At 51.5% G+C, this 19,116-nt stretch overlaps 7 protein-coding genes across 7 annotated transcripts; 4 read left to right on the forward strand and 3 right to left on the reverse strand.

Annotated features, from left to right (window-relative positions):
* Window positions 1–244: 244 nt before the first annotated feature.
* BDW74DRAFT_158507 (uncharacterized protein) lies at window positions 245–2,982 on the forward strand. The gene is made up of 3 exons (XM_073725326.1): window positions 245–766; window positions 822–963; window positions 1,023–2,982. Exons 1-3 carry the CDS (start codon window positions 376–378, stop codon window positions 2,470–2,472), a joined length of 1,983 nt encoding a protein of 660 aa, XP_073581139.1. The 5' UTR covers window positions 245–375; the 3' UTR covers window positions 2,473–2,982.
* On the reverse strand, window positions 2,523–3,478 carry BDW74DRAFT_63653 (alpha/beta hydrolase). Its single transcript, XM_073733346.1, has one exon. The coding sequence runs from the start codon at window positions 3,376–3,378 to the stop codon at window positions 2,572–2,574; it is 807 nt and encodes a 268-aa protein (XP_073581140.1). The 5' UTR covers window positions 3,379–3,478; the 3' UTR covers window positions 2,523–2,571.
* Window positions 3,479–4,033: 555 nt separating this feature from the next.
* BDW74DRAFT_158510 (uncharacterized protein) lies at window positions 4,034–4,998 on the reverse strand. Its single transcript, XM_073725327.1, has 2 exons — window positions 4,668–4,998; window positions 4,034–4,616 (listed from the first exon to the last, which is right to left on the reverse strand). The coding sequence occupies exons 1-2, from the start codon at window positions 4,851–4,853 to the stop codon at window positions 4,230–4,232; spliced, it is 573 nt and encodes a 190-aa protein (XP_073581141.1). The 5' UTR covers window positions 4,854–4,998; the 3' UTR covers window positions 4,034–4,229.
* Window positions 4,999–6,962: 1,964 nt separating this feature from the next.
* BDW74DRAFT_169595 (uncharacterized protein) lies at window positions 6,963–9,660 on the forward strand (the record flags this gene model as incomplete). Its single annotated transcript, XM_073727015.1, has 4 exons — window positions 6,963–7,047; window positions 7,094–8,712; window positions 8,761–8,865; window positions 8,914–9,660. 4 exons carry the CDS (start codon window positions 6,963–6,965, stop codon window positions 9,658–9,660), a joined length of 2,556 nt encoding a protein of 851 aa, XP_073581142.1.
* Window positions 9,661–9,917: 257 nt separating this feature from the next.
* BDW74DRAFT_63699 (translation initiation factor 6) lies at window positions 9,918–11,373 on the forward strand. The gene is made up of 4 exons (XM_073733347.1): window positions 9,918–10,208; window positions 10,259–10,330; window positions 10,390–10,476; window positions 10,538–11,373. The coding sequence occupies exons 1-4, from the start codon at window positions 10,174–10,176 to the stop codon at window positions 11,151–11,153; spliced, it is 810 nt and encodes a 269-aa protein (XP_073581143.1). The 5' UTR covers window positions 9,918–10,173; the 3' UTR covers window positions 11,154–11,373.
* Window positions 11,374–12,275: 902 nt separating this feature from the next.
* Window positions 12,276–15,439, reverse strand: set2 (SET and WW domain protein; the record flags this gene model as incomplete). The annotated part of the gene is made up of 4 exons (XM_073729865.1): window positions 12,276–12,935; window positions 12,997–13,077; window positions 13,126–14,741; window positions 14,920–15,439. The coding sequence occupies 4 exons, from the start codon at window positions 15,437–15,439 to the stop codon at window positions 12,276–12,278; spliced, it is 2,877 nt and encodes a 958-aa protein (XP_073581144.1).
* A 2,289-nt stretch (window positions 15,440–17,728) lies between these two features.
* BDW74DRAFT_158523 (uncharacterized protein) lies at window positions 17,729–18,195 on the forward strand. The gene has a single exon (XM_073725328.1). The coding sequence runs from the start codon at window positions 17,863–17,865 to the stop codon at window positions 18,076–18,078; it is 216 nt and encodes a 71-aa protein (XP_073581145.1). The 5' UTR covers window positions 17,729–17,862; the 3' UTR covers window positions 18,079–18,195.
* The last annotated feature ends 921 nt before the right edge of the window (window positions 18,196–19,116 follow it).

Genomic DNA, 19,116 nt, shown 5'->3' on the forward strand with positions numbered 1-19,116 from the left:
TACAGTGGAACAATTATTATTGCATAATACGCTCCACTTGCGCACTTTCCTTTTGTCGGATGAGATACACGAACCTGTACTTGATATTTTTACTGAGATGCAAGCTCGGGAGGCTATGTATGTCCTGCACAGGAGCTCCAACGTCTGCGACGCTGGCACTATGAGTTGACGAATCATATTATGAACACTTACTTAGTCTTTACTTTTCAAATCTACACACTTAAAATACTAGAAACTCTTTCTAGTGCTGCACTTTTGTACGATTTCTACGCAGTCACGGGCTATCCCGCGATCCCGCCAAGACCCGCTCCGATTCTTGATCTTGTCCGTGAGCTCCATCAACCTTCCACATCTCAATCACCACCAACCCCCTCAATGCCTCTCAAACTCCGCAGCTCGCTCCCAAAGAGCCTACCGCGCCGGAGAGACCGAATCGCAAAATCAATTCCAGCGTGCTCATCCTGCGCAACCACCCAAGGACGCCGAACCCTCTCCACGCGTCGGAACCTCTACTCCCCTCAACTCCGGACGCAAATACCGTCGCAGACACTACCGATACCCTATCTTCAACCCCTCGAGAACGCAAAGTTATACTCGACGGCCCCGACGACTGCACATACAGCCCGTCATGTTCCCCCGCGGTTAAAAGAGCTTTACGAGTCGCTCGTGCAGATCCAGAGCGTTGCGCCGGAGCAGGTGAATCTGAGTCGGTTGCAGTTGGCGCTGAGAGGGTTGGAGACTGAGGAGCCGTTGATTAGAGTTGCGGGTGGGTTTGTTTTGATCTACGGGAACTTGGATATCTGCTAACTTTTGACGGGCAGTTCTGGGATTGAATGATGTTGCTGCGGCGAGGAAGCTAGTGCGGCTTTTACTGGCTGATCCATTGAAGGAGAAGGAGGACTGGGAGAATATGCTAGATTCCGTTTCCGAGAATGGGGATTTGGAGAGGGGATTGTTGATTCGGTATGTTATGTCATAGATGGCATTCTATTTTTACGGGGTCGTCTAGCTAACGGGTGCAGATACGGTGACGTCTCGGAGAGTATCTCAAATCACCTCGTGCCTACGATCTCAGTGCCGTCGCAGCTTCTCAAGAACGCCAATTTGGAAATCCTAGTTACGAGTCTCGGCACGCAGGCGGACGTGTCTGGTGCGCAGCTCACATCTGAAACCTTCCTGGTGCCGACGGTGACAATCCAGACTTCGCACACGGGCCGACATAATGTGGTGCGCTATCCTGTACACAGGAGCATTGTGTGCGCAGAGGGAGTGGACGGGTTACTTGCCTACAGTGGATTGATTGCTCAGGCGGATCTAAGAAAGGAAGCGGGTTCGATCTTCGCGGCTGTTGAGCTAGGAGGCTCTGGGCCTGTTATAAAAGACAATCGGATAGCTTTTGTGGATACAAACAAGGCCCGCGAGGCTCTGGGCATGTTCCGCGAGTCCGTGCGAAACGCGCTTGCGTACGAGCGTGGATGGAGCAACAGTGGCGTGCAGCCGGTTGTTGACTGGCTATCAACAGCTCGAAACGAGCCAGGGATCCTGAATCCGTCGTTAAGGTCACTGGTAGCCTCCTTGATCGAAGCTGCAGAGCAAGGCGTGGTGACGGAGGAGACCAGGAGAGTGCGGGAACAGGAAGAGGCTTCTGTTTCGGACATTGTCCGATCAAACTTGGATCAGACGGTCTCTGCGTGGGCTGAGAAATCTCATACAGAGCTTCACAGCGAGCTCGAGGAAGGGTTCGCGACTAAGGAGTGGCGTGGTCTAGCGTGGTGGAAGCTGTTCTGGCGCGTTGACGACGTAGGCATGATTACCTCGGAGATCTTGGAGAAGAAGTATCTGCGCCGCGCTGAAAAGGACGTCATCTGGACCGCTGGTCAGCTCGAGCAGGCTGGCCTGCAAGAGCCACCAGCAGAAGAGGATACCGTCACCATCGCTACTGAGCCAGCCGTCGAGGATGCCATCGCGACGGCCGAAGAGGTCACGGAGATTGAAAACAACAACAAAAACTTCGCCGTTGCTGTCGTTGAACCTCCAAAAAAGGAAGAGGAGAAACTGCCTTGGCCAACACAAATCGCCCAAAGCCGCGCGCAACTCATCGAAACCACAGTGCCGTCGCTGCAGGCCATGGCGCAACGTCTGGTCCTTTTCAGCATCTCGACAACGTCACTAACAACTGCGCTCTCCGTCCTGACCTCGATTTCACTGCCAACAGCCTCTGTATACGAAACTGGCACTATCGCCGCCGTTGGTTTGATCTACTCACTGCGATGGCAACAGCGGAAGTGGCACGCCGCGCGGAGGTTTTGGGAAGAAGAAGTGCGCGATAACGGCCGGACTGCCCTGCGCGAAACCGAACAGCAGCTGCGCAGGACAGTGCGCGAGGGCGGAAAGGTCCAGCTTCCTGTCACAGCGCATGAGGCTCGGAAGGCCATCAAGCAGGCCCGCGATGCGCTTGACAATGTACACTAGCTGATACCAGAAATATGCATGTACCATATTCCACCACCCTACTGTAGCCATCCACCCTCCCATACCTAGCCGCAAGTTTCAGCTCCCCCGTTTCGTAAGTTAAGAAAGCTCCACAGCACCCTCTGGAACACCCTGCCAACTGCGCAACCTCCGTCCCAGAAAACGCATAATGGGCGTCATCTCCTCCCGGCTCCGTGGCATCGTATCCCCGCGCCTCTTATACTCATGCGTCTCCACAAAAGCAAACACATCTTTCGTCCGTTTCACCGCAGACTCCGTCATGACCTTGGAGTCCCGTCCGTAAACCAGCAAGATAGGCGTACGGCTCTTCCCCTTCCCACTCCCAGTCTTGTTGACCTTTCCCGCAAGCGAGAGAGGATACGGAGCCCCAATTGAAATCACTCCACCTAACTCCCCTCCTTCAGACGCAGGCCCAGACCCAGTCTGCTCATACAAGCTATTCGCAAGCACAACACCCGCCATCCCGCCCTGCCCAAACCCCCACACCAGAATCTCGCCGAGCTTATACCCGCATTTCTTCACAAGGACACCGCCAATGACGTCCTTCAGCAGCAATTTCGTCACCTTTTCAAATCCCGCGTCCATGTCGAGCGCGCCGGTGCGCGAGTCGAAATTGATGTCGTCGCCCCAGTGGAAGCCCGGTAGGTCGAAGGGGAGCGGGTTCGGTGCCCGGATGGTCAGCACGGTTGTTTCGGGGAGGGAGAGTTTCGAGGCGAGGGTTGTAAAGGGCGTGTGGGTGTCGCCGAGGCCGTGGAAGAGGAGGAGGATGTTTGGGGGTGGTCTGGTTGTTGTGCTTGCGGCTGCGGATGGGGGGTTTGGGGGTGGGGTGAGGGTTAGTGTTAGGGAGGGGGGGAAATCGGAGGGAGTTGGAAGGCGGGTTGGCATTTTGCTCAAAGATATTTTGTAGGGTTTGAACGTGGATGTAGTGCAATTGAGGAGTATTCAAGGTTGGAGTATTGGTGGTTTGGTGGTTTGAGACTGAGAGCTTGGGTTGTGGATGGAGTAAAGTTCGAGGTCAAGTCTGGTGGAGTTCGCAGGAAAATAAAGTTGGGAAGCTTGGTTCGTATTTGTATTACAGATTGATTACAGAAGTATAGAGCACAATGGTTCCCCTTTCCTGATATAACGTCGCTAAGTGTCTGGCACAGTTCATAGTCTGTGTATTATTGACAATACATCAACATATCAAGCCATAGGTTTTGATTAATCATTTGAGTAGTCACCTTATGTCGTGCATTTCGAAAAATCGTAAACTGCGCACCAAGATGTCAACAAAGCTTCTTTACATATCTACCTACCATCCGGAGTACTCACCAATAAATGAAATCTCCTTATGCTTTTTGAATCTCAAATAGCTTTGTCGAAGATGAGAAGCATTTTTGAGGTTGCATTCCTCAATTCTCCTGAGTGGTTCATCAAACCACGCTTTGTCATGCGAGGCACTATAATCACTGTCATCTCGATGTAACCATCAATCCTGTCCCAGATGGCACAGGAGGTTGCGCAAGGCATCTACATCTTTGTTGCCCCGCCTCGGCACGCCAGTAAGCAAAAATTTAGCAATTTAAATTTATATTTTAGACTGGTAGGCATGTAGCGCCATGCAACATCGAGTTCACCGGGCCAGACTGTAAGGTACTTACACGCTGCCCGGGCGTCCTGCTGAAACTTGGATTTGCTTAGCTTTGTGCCACACAAACCCATATCGAAGCTCCTGAGGCATGGCAATTTCTGTTTTATGGCCTCGAAATAGTCGCTCCAGTGCTTGGCATATGTGTAGATGCAGTACTTCCCCGACGCTCCACTCTAAGTTCCTTCCACAGAACGCAAAAGTGGTGTCTTTTCTCCCTTTCCACCCGTATCTTTGAGACAATAGCACAGCTTTGGAGCATAAGGTGGCGCAAGGTCCTTGCGTGGGAAAAGATCCAGTCAAGCTGGGTATCATGCGCAAAGCTGTAATCAATCAGACGGCGGGTTCGAAGGCGCGGAAAGTGGATATTGTCTAGGTCTAGCTTTGGGTAAAGACCTAAGTACCAGTCTCCCAGAAGGTCTAGCCGTTCGAGGTTTGGTATTGCCGGCACCAGCCAAGTTCGCGGAAGCTCGGAGTATAGGTCATAGAACAGCTACTGAGATATCAGCATGAGCGAGCATGCTTCAAGGGGGAGAGTTGATACCTGCATGTTTCCTGAGACCTCATCTAAAAGATTTGGGCGGTCAATGGGAAGGAAGAGTCTGCGGACGTTGCGAAACACCTTGGCCAAATCTTCGGGAAAAGCAGGATCCTTGATGAAGACAAGGTTGAGAGATAGGTCGAGTAATGGCTGCATGAATGAGGCCAGTTGAGAGAATATCAAGCTCATCGTGTCTTTGCGGAAGATACTCTCTTCTTTCTTTTTATCACCCTCACATCCGGTGCTATAGGAATCGATCTCGAACTAGATTTCTCGCAAATTGGGAAATTCTTTGAGGAGCTTGAGAAAGTTCAAGTCATCTTGGTCCACGTGAATACCAGTCTTCTCGGCGTCCTAGATACATGGGACTTGGGCGAGATAGAATAGGCTGGGTAAGAACTCACCTGATTAGGCCGTGCTGCCTTTGACATACCCAGATGGGCTTTCCAGACACACTGGCGCAATGAATCATTACGTATGATATTTCGAACCTTTTCGAGTGCTTTAAAGTGCGTGGCTGGGCCAAGCTCTTTGGAGAGCTCTGCAGTCGCTACACACAAGGTTCCCCGGCATGTCAGGCGCAGTTCCTTGAGCGATTTCTTGTCAAGCTGGCTAGCTATGAGAGTAAGAAGCTCAGCAGGAAGCTCAGCCAAGCAAGCCACTCTGCACCGTATTAGATTTGATAGACCTTGATACAGGTGCCTGGCAATCGGATAATTGGACTGAGAACGTCGCTGGTTTGATTGGAAGAACGAGGGAAGGAAAGCATGGGAAGTGTTACAGATGGGGGTGTGGGAGCATACTAGGTACAAGGAGGGAAGTGAGCAAATAGGCAGAGGTCCAACAAACTGAGTTCATACCATGGCAAGTGGTATCTTGCTTGACCGCCAGAACCTCTTAGCTTCATGAATATGATTCTTTGCATTTTCCTGCTTCCTTTATATGAAAAAAAAAAAAAAAAAAAAAAAAAAAGACAATTGTATGGTGGTGGTTAAAGCATGTCGGGGGAAAGCCTGCTGTGATAGGAATGCTGGGTAAGGTCAAATCAACAGAGACCTGAAAAATATCACAGATGACAGGCAGTTTGCCTTAATATGTTTACTCTAGACAATCTGTTATTCAATTGGTAGAAACGGACGTTGAATGGCAGTTGCTGTGAGGCTGGAGTATAGAGAGGAATCCACGCCACCGGGAGCAAAGGAATCTATCTCGGACGGGCCCAATTTTCATCTTCTACTCCATCCTTCAGTCCTCGCCATCACCTCTTCTATTATTCATTCCGTCGTCTTTGATTAATTAGCTTCTCTTGAAAGGCTGATTGGCTGTCGCATTTCTCTACCCCAATAATTTCCACTTATTCATTCCCGGCTTTCTTCTTGCGTCTGTCCTGTCCTCTCCCGTTTCCGTCATCAACAATAGTCAATCCATGGGAATCCGCTACGCGCTGCGACAGCAATAGATTGCCCTCTTCCGTTTCGCCTGCCAGGGGAATCTGCTTGTTCTTCTAGACTCTTTGACTGGCACTACTACTCCGTACTGACTACTGCCGGACTATCGCTGGGTCTCCGTCTACATCGGCACTAGTTGGCCCGTCTCACCCGCTCTACTACTTTCTTACTCTGTTGTACTTCATGCTTCAGCCTTTCTGCTCTCCCCGGCGCCGATCAACCGCAACGTCGCTTTCCATCTCCGCCTCTTCTACCTCTTTTCTCCTCTAGTTTCTTGTCGCGCGCCTATTCTCCTCGCCTAGGTAGGTTCCATATCTAGTCCTGTCCGTTTCTTCGTCTGTACTCGCCCTGTAACCTCTCCTGCATCGCATACCTACTGCTGCAACCGTGCTTTTTCTTTCCTTTTTCTTGTGCTCTTCCCTTGATTTTGTTTTTATTGCCTTTGGATTTCCTCTTTCTCCTTGCATCCATCGACTATTCTTCTCTGAGAGGGTTTCTGGCCTCCCCCCCCCGCCTGCCAATTGTATGGCGTCCAGTCTCTCTCATACTTTTCACTCCCTGCAGTCTGGTCGCCTCTGGACAGCCGCCAAGCGCCCTGTACTCCTGCTGGCCTGCGACTAGAGAGTCTACGCTTCGTCCATTATCACCCTCTCTTTGTTCCATTCGCCATTTCTGTTTTCTTCCCCTTCCTTTTCTTTTATTGGTTTATTCTATTCCCTTTTGCTTTCCTCCCGAGTTTCTCGTGTTGTTTTACTCGACTCCCAGTCTGTCCCATTCAATCCTTGCCCTCGACACGCTCTCATCCCCGGTCCTGGCCACCCCCAAACTAACACAACGCCAGAGGAAAGCGATGGCCGGAGCTAAACGACGGCTTGATGCAGCCCACGGCACGGTCGCTCCTTCTACCAATAACACGTCCGCCCTTAACAGCAAAGGTGAGTCTTTACCTTCTACCCTTGTTTCAGCGCTGATCTCTCGTAGAACCTGCTAGCAATGATTCTTCCAGCACCCGTGTGACTCGGAATTTACGTTCGAGCCGGGATGCGCGTGCTGGTCAGAATGATGATGCTAAGACTACCAACACTACTGCTGCCAGTGGCACTAGCAACCAAAATAGCAACGCCACTAACAACTCCACCACCAAGCATGGCAGCAATCGGCCGTCGCGCATTATAACGCTCAAATATGGCACTGGTAAGGCTAGTTCATCCAAGGGAACAACCCGTGAAACGCCTGCAACTGCTTCAGCTGCTGCATCTGCTCTCAGTGCTCCCACCAGCACTCGTGAAACACGGAATAGCCGAGCACGGGCTGCGGCTGGCACCCCTGCAGTTCCTGCGGCTCAGCCCAGTTCAAGCCGCTCTGAACCTGCGCCTTCTGTTACTGCGGCGCCCGAGACTCCTCGAACTAAGCGCGTCAAACGAGGTTCGGTGGCCGAAGAGACCCCGCGAAGTACAAGGCAATCAACAAGACTGAAAGGCAACGTTCATGATCCCGCAGAAAACGGGGCTTCAGAACTTAAACCATTGGATGCAAGCCCCTCAGCCCCTGCTGCTACAAACACTAGAACTAGAAATCGCAATCGACATGCTGGGGACGTCGGCACCAATGTATCGACTCGCAATCGCCCAACGACGTCAGTTGTCAAATCTCCGCCTCCTGAGGATGTCGCCTCAGAAGCAGCTGAGGTTTCTAATCTAGCCGATATCGAGACGTCACATACCGCAGAGTCAACGCCGCCCCTCGAAGAATCACCGAAGGGCACTGTGTCTCCTCCCGTTCACAAGAAAGAAGAACGGCAAGCCGCTGAAATTGACGAGGAATTCAAAGCTGTCTCGACCAGATCTAGTCCAATCTTGTCGCGGAAGCGCAAATCTCTCGATACCGATGAGCAAGGGGCTATTCCATCTACGTTGAGCTCGCCGACCAAGAAGCCGAAAGCAGAGGCGGCTGCGCTCGACCGTGCGTCAGAGCCAACGCTGCAGAATGGCGACGGGCGTAAGCTAGAGGACTCTTTCTCCCAGCTGGATGATGCAACGGCTTCTAAAGTGGACGAAGGGTCTCGGCAAATAACTGAAGAGGCTGACGATTCTACTACGCCGGACAATGCTGTTGAGTTAGCTACTGCTAAAACAACTCGCGGTGGCCGTAATCGAGGCCGGGGTCGAGGAGCGCGGAACAGAACATCAGCTCGGTTTGGCGTGAACAAGCGAGGGCGTGGTGGCACTCGTGCTGCGCGCTCCACGCGCGCTGGGCGTCAGAATGACCGATCTAGTGATATAGAGTTTGAACGGTCGCCATCTCCAAGCGCTGCCACCCAAAAGTTTAGAGACCGTCAGCGTGAGTTAGACAAGGCTTTTAGAAGGGTGGCCGCCGCACAGCGATTAGCTCTGGCTGTACTAGCTACGCAGTCCGAAAAGCGTATCGCACGCGACAAGAACGCGCACAAGGCCGTTCCTGAGTTTGAGGAACTCAGTTTCGTGTTGAAAGCGCACTTGCGTGAGAAGCAAGATACTCTGAAACGAGAATACGACCTCAAGGTAGCACAGGAGAACAGAATCTACCAAGCCAACATCGAGGCTATCGAGGAACGGTGTCGAGTAAGTCAATGCACTCCCATTCTTTGGCGTTGCTAACGTTGTATTAAGGCTTCATCTCGTTACATTCAAGAGGAACATCTTCTGGCGAGCCATGGGGAGTACATGACATTCATTGAAGGCCGTCGCGCGGCAGAAGATGACGAGCATACTGAGGTAAATTCTTCGCAAAAGTGACTTAATCAAAGCTAATCCATTCTTCAGACCGACGGCTCTGAAACAGAGAACGAACGTGGGCGACGAGCCCCTGTTGTACGAGAAGTATACCGAGGTTTCAACTCCTCGTTCGTGCGTGACCCTGCCGGAGCGGCTTCCTTTGAACGTGCCGCCTTTGGCTGGGATGACTTTGTCCAACGAGCCAAGCTCGGCGATGATATCAATCCCCAGATGAAGGAGATAAGAGACGCCGGTCCGTTCGCTGGACTCTCAGGAGGCGAGATTATCGGCATTTTGTTGGAAGCCACTGGGATTGTCGAAGTGCGAGAGGGCGTTCCTGTAAAGGAGCATCATCCTCCGCCTTATGCGGATGTGCGATCATCGGCGCTGACAGCCCTAGCGGACCTCGCGGCAGCTGAGGTGCCCCGACCGACGCTTCAGCACACGCCACGGCTCACAGCTCATCGTGCCATTCTTCCTCAACCTCCACAACCCCCTCAACCCCCTCAGCCGCCACCGATACACCATGCGCACCCAGAACCCCGACCCTTCTTGCCGCCACCGACGCCCCGAGGCCAGCCGAGACGACTCCTCCCGGCGGGACAACAGATTCCGCCGATCAATGAGACGCTTGGCCTTCCTGACCCATTCTCGTCGCGCGGTGGGCCTCCGCAGCTCCCACCTCCACCGGGCTCCAACTTTCAACGGCCTCCCATGCCAGGCTACCTGGCAGGGCATCACCATCCAAGTATATACTACCAGCCTCCGCCAAAGCCGCCTCGGCCGCCGTATTGATCGTATTCAGTTGCATTTTGTGCTAGTTTGTTGGAAGCCGGTATTCTGGGATTAGCATGGACACGGAGTTGGTCAGGCTACTTTTCTGTACTACATAATGAGACATTTTGATTGCATCTTCATCATGTTTATTGCCCTACGTGAGATATCAGGATGGCTCATAATGAGTCAGACAAAGCGGAGCGGGATGACTGCATGAGTGACTCGAGAGCTCCGCCGGATCGGGACTAGACCGGGCGGTGCGGATGTGTGGCGCAAGCTTTTCGTGCAAAGTCCATATTTTTACTCCATCCAGAGCCTCGTCTGCCCTGTGGTATATCTACCTGCTTTGTTCTCTGTCCGTCGTCCAGAGAATTCCTCATCTTGATTTGCGAATATCCCTAACCCCCCTTTTTCTTCTCTCCCTCCTCCCTCCTCACTCTACGCGCGGTAGTGCCATATTATTTGTCCCGCATACCCCGCCGTCACTAGAAGATCTCTTCCCCTCAGTTCCGCGCATACAAATCCTCAATCATGGCTGTCCGCGCTCAATTCGAGAACTCCAACGAGTGCGTACCCGTCCTTCATTAAATTCTGCTCAAAATTGACAAAATAACAGAGTTGGCGTTTTCTCTCGACTAACCAACTCATACGCCGTTGTGGCCATCGGTGCTTCGGAAAACTTCTACAGGTACACTTTCAAATCCGCACAGAAAACTCAATCAACGCCCCTACTCACGTATGCCACAGTGTATTTGAAGCTGAACTCCAAGACGTTATCCCCATCTGTCATGCCACGATCGCAGGAACTCGCATTATCGGCCGTTTAACCGCAGGGTGCGTCTGCTCCAACAGCCAACCCCAATGCATCTTTGGACGTTCACTGACAGCTGCGCAGAAACCGCAAGGGCTTCCTCGTCCCCACAACAACCACAGACCAAGAACTGCAACACCTGCGAAACACGCTGCCAGACGATGTCAAGATCCAACGCATAGAGGAGCGCCTGTCCGCGCTCGGAAACGTCATCTGCTGTAACGACCATGTCGCACTCATCCACCCCGACTTGGAGCGCGAGACGGAGGAGATGTATGCACCCTCTCCCTCCCCAGCATCCAAACAGAAACAGAATACCTGGCTAACAATAGCACCCAGCATCGCCGACGTCTTGGGCGTCGAAGTTTTCCGCCAAACGATCGCCGACAACGTCCTCACAGGCTCGTACATGGCCCTCTCAAACCAAGGTGGTATCGTTCACCCCAAGACCTCCATCCGCGACCAGGACGAGCTCTCCTCCCTCCTCCAGGTCCCGCTCGTCGCTGGTTCCGTGAACCGCGGTTCCCCGGTTGTTGGCGCCGGTCTCGTCGTCAACGACTGGCTTGCTGTGACGGGTCTCGATACGACGGCGACAGAGCTCAGCGTTATCGAGAGTGTGTTTAGGCTTGGCGAGAACGGGCCTGGCGGTATTGGGCAGGGGGCTGCGAATAAGGATAGTATCGTTGAGAGTTTCTACTAGATTTCTCTCTCTCTTTGTTTTTGCCAGTGAGAGATTCTTAGGGACTTCTGATGCTGTTCTTTTTTTTGTTTGACGCCCGCTACGCCGCGCTATGTTAGTTACGTACATATTTGATGGACGGATGGATGTTTCTTTGGACTACTGTTCAGTTCCGTGATGTATCTTTGAGTGGGTTTAGACGATTCCGCTGCAATGCAGGGTCCGGGGTCTCGGCTGCAGCAAGGTTCACACATATTGAACTGCGTTATTCGTCCACTATCACTGGCACGTTGGCTCCCTGCAGGTGCTCTGTAGGGTTTCTTCTATATGCTCCGCAATCATCTCAAGCGGCACCCGAAATATCCTAAAATGATTTGGTTGTTATGAGGTATATATTCTAGACAGACCTATGTACAGATTCAGTTGGGGTTTATGCACACTGGCACGGCAACTATGCCTGGTTATAGCTGAGGGCCAATGAAAATGGAAATACGGAGCATTAGGTGGTACAGACCTAAATGACACAAGTAAATATGCAAGCAGGCAAGAAAATGTGTAGCCGTACTTTTCCGTCCTTCTCCGGGTATTGATTTTGGTATCGGTAGGTAGTTAAGTAAGTAGGTTAGGTAGCGTAGCTAGTTATACAAGCAAAAAGAAAAGAAAAAAAAAAAAAAAAAAGATTCAAGAACCCCAAAGAAAACGACCTGGACGCCGCCTTGCGTGACTCTTTATGAGGACACCAAGGTCTCATGCAATGTACCCTTGTTTTGTCCGAGACGATATATGGTGGAAGGTAAAGGAAAGGATGAGTAGCTCGGTGATTAATATAGCGGTTGATGGCAGGAGGAAGGGTAGGATAGAGTATGAAGTATAGCAATGGAAGACGAGGATAGAAAAATCAAAGGGTCAAGCATGGCGGACAAAAGAAAAGAAACACCGGCTTCAGTGGATATGTAAAGTCAGAAAAACTCCCCAACCCCATGCAATGCTGCCGACCCGACCGGGCCTACCTGAACGACCCTCCCAAAAAAAAAAGGAAAGAAAAAGAAAAGGAGCAGTTTTTGAACGAACTGTTGGATCAATCCTAGGCCGTGATTAAATAGATTAAAGAAAGTATGGTGGAACGGGCGAAGAAGAAAGAATCTATACATTGCCCTCGACGCCGATCTGAGCCTGGGGGGTCTGGTTCATGTTGGTGTATCCCTCGAAATCGTGCCCGTTTGTGTCTGCATCTGCATCCGGGATATCGATGTCCTCCTGGGGAGGTGGAGGGGGCGGAGGTGGTGGTGTTGGGTTACCAACCAGGACGACCTCGTCGGCATCAACGTCAGCGTCGTCCGGCTCGTCGCTTCTGACGCTCATGTCGTCATCGTCGTTCGCGCTGATGTTGGGGCTCATGGCAGGTGGAGGGGGCAGTGGTGTTGATGACCGCTGGCGTTTTGTAGACGAAGTCGGCGTATCATCTGGAGTGTCCGCATTGCCCACGTTCAGGTCGTCTCGTTTACGTTTTAGACCACCGGATCCTCCTCTGTCAGGGCTACCTTCGTCGTCCGATATTTTCACATCCGGTGTTCCTTCGTCGCCCTCGCTTTGGCCAGCTGCTGGCGTTGAAGGCTTATCTGCGCCGCCTTCTTTGGCGAGCTTCTCAGCTTTGCGCTTCTCGTGCGCCTGGTGCTTCACAACAGCCTTGTCGAAGAATTCTTTGCAGAACTTTTTCACTTTCTTCTGCTGTTTATCGTCAATCTTGGTAGGATCTGCCACTCGATTATTTTTGAAATCCGAATTGACTAGCTTTTTAGCGACCTAGGGGCGCGTTAGTGAACGTAGGAGATTTAGAATTTAAAAACCAAAAAGAAAGACTTACATCTTTTGCGTATCGTTTGAGGTCGTCCTTCGGAAGCTTATGCTTGAACTTGTCAACGACGTATTTGATGTGGGGATACAGCTACACTTGTCAGCTTTGTCCACGGGTTAGTTGACAGAGAATACCCACCGTATTTTCGTAAAGCTTTTTCTGTTTTTCTTCACTGTAATTCCTCCATTTTTCTTGCCCGTCCTTGCCCTCTGGCGTGGGCTTGGATGGCTGAGGCGTGGCAGGTGTGCCGGTCTTCTCCTTTGGCGTTTGCTCCTTTGCGTTCATGATACCATCAATGATACTCTGGAGCGCTTTGTCCCTTGACTCTTTTGGCGGTGGCAGCGGCTGTGGAGCCGGCTTCGTCGGGCGCGTCCAGGTAGTATCTCCCCGAGCTGAATAGTAATATGTCCGGCCATTGGACTCAGCCGCAAACCATCCTTGCGGCAGGGGGTCAAAACGCCGTCGGAATGGGCGAGGGCCTTGGTGGTGTGGAATTCTTGGTCCCTGGGAGCCTCGTTTTTGCGCCGCTGGTCCTCGAGGAGCCTCGATCGACCTTGATCTTGACCTTGATCTAGGCCGCTGCTGCCGCTCATCTGAGATGTTCTCCCGTCGGTGGAATTGGCTAACCGTCGGCGTAGCGGCGTTGGGATCCCGCTTCATACGGGGTATCCGATAGCCAACCTCCAAGGTCGACCAGAGTTGCAGGAGAACCGTGGCCTTCTGCTCAACTCTTTCATCCCCGCAGCTGGTTAGCGGTTGGATTGTCAACTCGATCTTGGAATCAATGATCTTATTCCGCGTTAGACGAGGAAATTTGTCCAAAATGTCTAAGATCTGTAGCGCAACATTGAAATCATCCTTCCACATGGCGAGCTGAGAGTTGAGGATCTGATAACCGTGCATCTTCACCACCCTATTACGCACCCGTTCATCGTCACAGCGCTGAATGCGGCCCAAAAGCTTGACCGCAATCCACTTTTCCTTGCATTGCATAAGAGCCGCCATGACCTTCGTGACGCCGCTCTCGTCCAATGACTTGGGTTGTACGCTGTCCACATATTCTTCGTCGTCCTCGCCCATCTTCTTCTTCCGCGGCCGCTTCGCCACGGCAGTATCCCACCCATCGGCATCTTCAATGCCCAATGCTTCGATCGTCGCGTTGGAGAGTTTTGTCGCCCTCTCTGTTTGGGTCTTGCCGCCTATGAAGCCTGTGCAATTTGGTTCGCCGCAGTAACACGGTTGGGGGTCTGCACCATATCGATCCACGTTATAATTGAAAACCAATTCCTCGCCCGCTTGAATGTGTCGTTCAGCGAAAATACCCATGCGAAGCTTCTCCCCGACAACCCACTTATCAACATAACAGTTGGGGTTGCACGAATGATTGCAGAACCGTCCGAGATTGCCCTTTTTGGTCGCGTCCACAAACTCGCCCTTGCTAAGGGACATGAAATAGAAATGTTTGATCCCTTCCGAGTCATACTGCCTCATGCGGCGGTGGAACGGACCCTCGCCGATAACTTCTCCAACGTATTCGAAGATAAACTGATGCGGTCGCAGGTCCTCTTCCGCACGGAGACCATAACCCTTCTTCTCAGTCTTGATGACAGCCACGTTAGCATATTCTTTCCGCTGGAATCGTTGGTTCTGGCAGTCTGGCCCACACCCGCAGTCACCCATACATTCAATCTTCGTCGCACGATTGATGCAATCTGAGTCCTCTCCGCACGCTCGATTGACGGCATTGGCTGAATCTGGCCGACATGGTTAGATCAGACATGGCAGAATGTGAAGTAGCATTATTAGTCGTTGGGAAGAGCCAGGCCAGGTCTCTTCGATCCTTTCTAAGATGATGGGTGAAAAGCGCGGGGGTAGTGCAAAAATGAAAATAAAAACTTCAAGACAGATACAGCAGGAAAAAGACGAACTCACCCCATTCTTCCGCACAATCACACTCCATAGCATGCTCAGTATAGCCCATGTATTTATTAGCATACTGACACGATTCGATCACCTCAAATGTGTTCTGTGCTTCCTTCGTACTATCTGGCAAGTCCAAGAAAAGCTGTGGCGGTCGCGAAACAACTTTTTGTGAGGAGCTACGGGCCAACTTGGGAGGCTGCCCTGGCTCCAATTTGACTGAGATGCCTCCTCCGACCATCTCTGTACCAGAAGCATCGTCCCCTGCCCCTTCCTTTATATCCGCCTCATCTGAAGATTCTTTCTTAACCGGCGTTTGCGAAGATGATCGCGATTTCGCTAGGGAGGGGGTCGCCCGTTCGTCCTTTATTGCGGGCTCTGGCGAAGAGGTTTGAGCTTCGGGCTTCATTGTGGCCCCTCCACCGTTGGGGCTTGGAGCATCGGTAGAATTGTCGGGCTGCTCCAGTTTCATCGTAGTAACTGCATCAGTAACCGATTCTGACTGAGGGTCCGCGTTGTCATGAGTTGACATGACGACACGGACGGAGCGCGCGAAACTAACAGAGCCAGAGACGGCGTGGCACACTCGAGTCGAGGCCCAAACGCAAACCGGAAGACCAAATCTCAGGCGAAGAAGGGTTGAGTGGAAGTAAAAGTTAAGGATTATAGAGTAGTGGGCCTCGACGAGGAGAGATTGCGCAAGGATGTGCCTCGGGAGGTGTAAGAAGTTTTTTGTGGTGAGGGGGGAGCCCGGAGAGGAATCATTGTCGAGCCTCCGTCCACCGTAGGTATGCCAAGACATGTCAATAGGTAACGGATGAGTGACAATAATGAATATCTATTCTATCATGTCTTCGTGGATACATCTCCATCTCAAGTCCATCTGGTTCACTGTCTCCGCAAGGCCCATTCTCCATTCACTTTCACTCCTGTTCTTGACCCGGTTCCGAGGGATACTCTGCTTTCTATGCACCACCACGCGAACGACTGCCTAGTGTCTTAGAGACACCAAATGGTCAAAGTGCTATCCTCCAGCTAGTCGAAAAGAAAAATCATGTTGTCATTTTGACCAGCCTGCTTAGCATTCAACGCATCTTCAGCTATAGGTAACGATGGAAGTCTGACTCTGGCCGTCAACTCTATAGCAGAATAGTGATGTGCAGAGTTTGGACCTGATTTCAGTTCTCACATTCGGACTAGAAAAGTATTCAAGTATCACGGTCAACGGAGCTCAAAAGATAGCACTTTAACGTAGCACTCCAGCTACGGTTTCCAGATGGAGTCTGGGCAGTTGATTCTCCGCAAAATTTCGTATCGTTCAAACCACATCGGATTCGGAATGTTTCTGCCATGGACGGTATCTCAGTCATTGTGGTTGATGGGTATATACTCCGACTGCTCTTAGAGAGCGGAAAGAGCGAGAACTTCTGTCAGTTTAATGTCTATTAGCGGGTTAACAAGAGAGGATATGCTGTAATAAAGCCAAAACTTGCGTCTCGTGCCGACAACTGGAGGGAAGACAAATTCTATCCTCCAACCACTTGATGGTTCCCATGAAGAAAGAGATTATGACCATGGTGTACCGAATCATAAAGACAGCTCAGCTCGCCATGCAACCAGGATGTGCATGGAGGCGAATCTACACCGGAGACCACGGGCCCAGATGTAGGGAAGACAGCGGCAGAGTTACCACTATCCACCACCGGCGCGGTTTTGGGCGGTTAGTGATTGGCCACGGACATCCGATCAGTATTTCGGGCGTCGTATGAGCGGGTGAGGGACGTGAAGGTGCAGCTGTTCGGGGTCTAGGAATAGCCGTTGGTCTTTTCAGTATAGAGTCGCCGTGTCAGAAACGATGGGGTTACCTTGGTCGACAGGTACTTGGGATCCGGACGGCTCAGAAGCATACATCGGGTTAATAAAAATCGAGCCGACGGTCCAGATGGAGGAGGCTCGTGCATGAACGGGTACGCCAGAGCAGTCCAGACGGCGATTATCGAGGTTGATCAAGAAGAAACTCAAATAGATGAAAATACCGGGATACGTGGTAAGATAACAGTGGTTCTTGGTCCCAAAATCGAGATCAAGACCAAGGAAATCCGATTTCCGACCGCAGAATCTCGATAAATCATGGCATGTACACCAGAAATGCAGGCACTTTGCATCAATCAACTGGGATGGCAGTCTCGCCATGTAGCACAGAAAGCGACCAAGGCCAAAAGTCTCATTGTGGTACTTGAAACTCGAGACGCTGTAGTGATGACTGTCGTACGGAGTACTTCGCAGGATCTTATATTGTTTTTCTAGTCCAGTACAAGCGTGAATTAACAGACACGGGTACCTGAGCCAGGGAGCCTGAGAACCACCAAGTGGGCCTTCGTCTTAGGCTTCGACCTCGGAGCGTGGAGCTTCCGCCAAAGTTCTCCCGTCCACAGACCACAGCCCTGGAGTCTTCTCCATTTTCCCCAGACCAGCCGAACAGCTTTCGTCTTCATGAGCTGTCTACCTTCAAACAATCGCGTCGTTGGCATCCGTTAGTATGCTTCGTATCTGCCTCCTTTGAGCATGCGAAGGATTACAGGTTTTGACGCTGTCAGCAGCATCCTGCCGGGCTACTCCCGGACGGTTGATTCAAAGGCGGGGCGCTGCTTCTTCCTGCATGCCGATGCTCAATCGCCCATGCATGGGCCATTATTGACTGGGTATCATCGATTGAATCTCCTTTTCCGTTCTCACATGATATCCACCGATAATATATTTCCAGAGGAAAAGCAACGGATCCAGCCGTCACACATTGGCCATATGTTGGCTCGTTCAACGTTTTGAGTCTACTTGCCTTGATACAACGTCCCCCGTCGATGTAGCATCACGGCTTCTGGAATCGCCGAATCGCCCGTTTTCTGGGCGCTCCTCACAGTTTCGCAGGCTAAAATTATCGTGCGGATACCCATAATCATGACCACAATCTCGGTACATACACGGCGATCTGATAGACATGGATCTCGAGAAACAGGATTACTGATAGGTTACGCTGCCTTGGTTTCTTTTCAACCTGGATATTGCGGCGGCCTCTTACTCGTGCGGAGTAGAGCCTTGCCTTTTTGCCTTGACAATCATAACTCTCCGCTCCAACGAGTCAACGACATGCTTGAGCTACGGAGCACAGCCTGAGCCAATCATAACTTGCGGATGGTCGAGCCGGGACACGAGCCAAAGTACTCCGTACTACTAAGACTCCACGGTTTCTAGATAATTGTTGTTGACCTCTCCCAGAGTCCCAGCCTCCAGGATTTCGGTCTCGCCTGCGTCTATTGCGGAGCCCCCCACCCCACCCAGCGGTTATCAACTACCTCCGCCGCCATCCATTTTCTGCCAGTCATCGTTTCTGCATTCCCGCTATCTTCAATAGGGCCAATGCATGACGCTGCAATTCCTGTAGCGAGCGCAGCAGTCGTCGCTAATAATAAAACCGTGCAGAAAAGGATTTGGCGTCGGGTTGGATCGTCCACGCTACCTGCATCTGGGAGCTGGCTCCGAAGCTCACTTTCCAAATTCTAAACGCCTAGCAAGTTAGCAACTTTGTCCCTAAAACATGCCGATTGTCCTCTCCGTTGACCCAATGTCCTGGGGGCGTCAATGCCCACCTATCACCAATCGCCTTGGGTCCGTGGTATACATTTAGGACGCGCTGTTTTCTGCGAAGGGCATTGACATCCTGCGGCCCCTCTAGAAAGGCGATTTGCAGCCTGGCGGCAAGCTTCTATGTTGCTCTTCATATCCAGTCTTCTGTCATGGTGCAGATGGTGCAATTATGCTTCTCTGCTCCTCAATCGTCGATACCCAGGTTTGATTTATCCATTTAGAATTTCCTGCGTTTAGCTTTTGTATCTCTTTTTGTTTGTATTTTTTTTATTATTTTCCCTTACCCGTTCTGACCGTGGCCGCTGGTCAGGGAGTACAACAGTAGCCGCACCCTGTTGTTCTGCCCCCCTGCTCTTCTACCCCATCCACCTTCAGCTTGTGCATTGTTAGTCTTTTTTTCGCTTTCCCCTATATCCGCGCCCTTCCTGGTCTTTTCAGATCTTCGTTCGGATAATCCATAGTTTCCTTGTGCCCCTTTTCTCGGTGGGAGGCGCTGTTTGCTTTTCTCCCGGATCCTTTGCACCCTCGTTGCAGAACGCGTGTGGGCGCCTGGAATCATCTGAAACC

The sequence above is a fragment of the Aspergillus multicolor genome, assembly GCF_047715735.1.
Source record: "Aspergillus multicolor strain CBS 133.54 unplaced genomic scaffold BDW74scaffold_24, whole genome shotgun sequence".
NCBI classification, from domain to species: Eukaryota; Fungi; Ascomycota; class Eurotiomycetes; order Eurotiales; family Aspergillaceae; genus Aspergillus; species Aspergillus multicolor.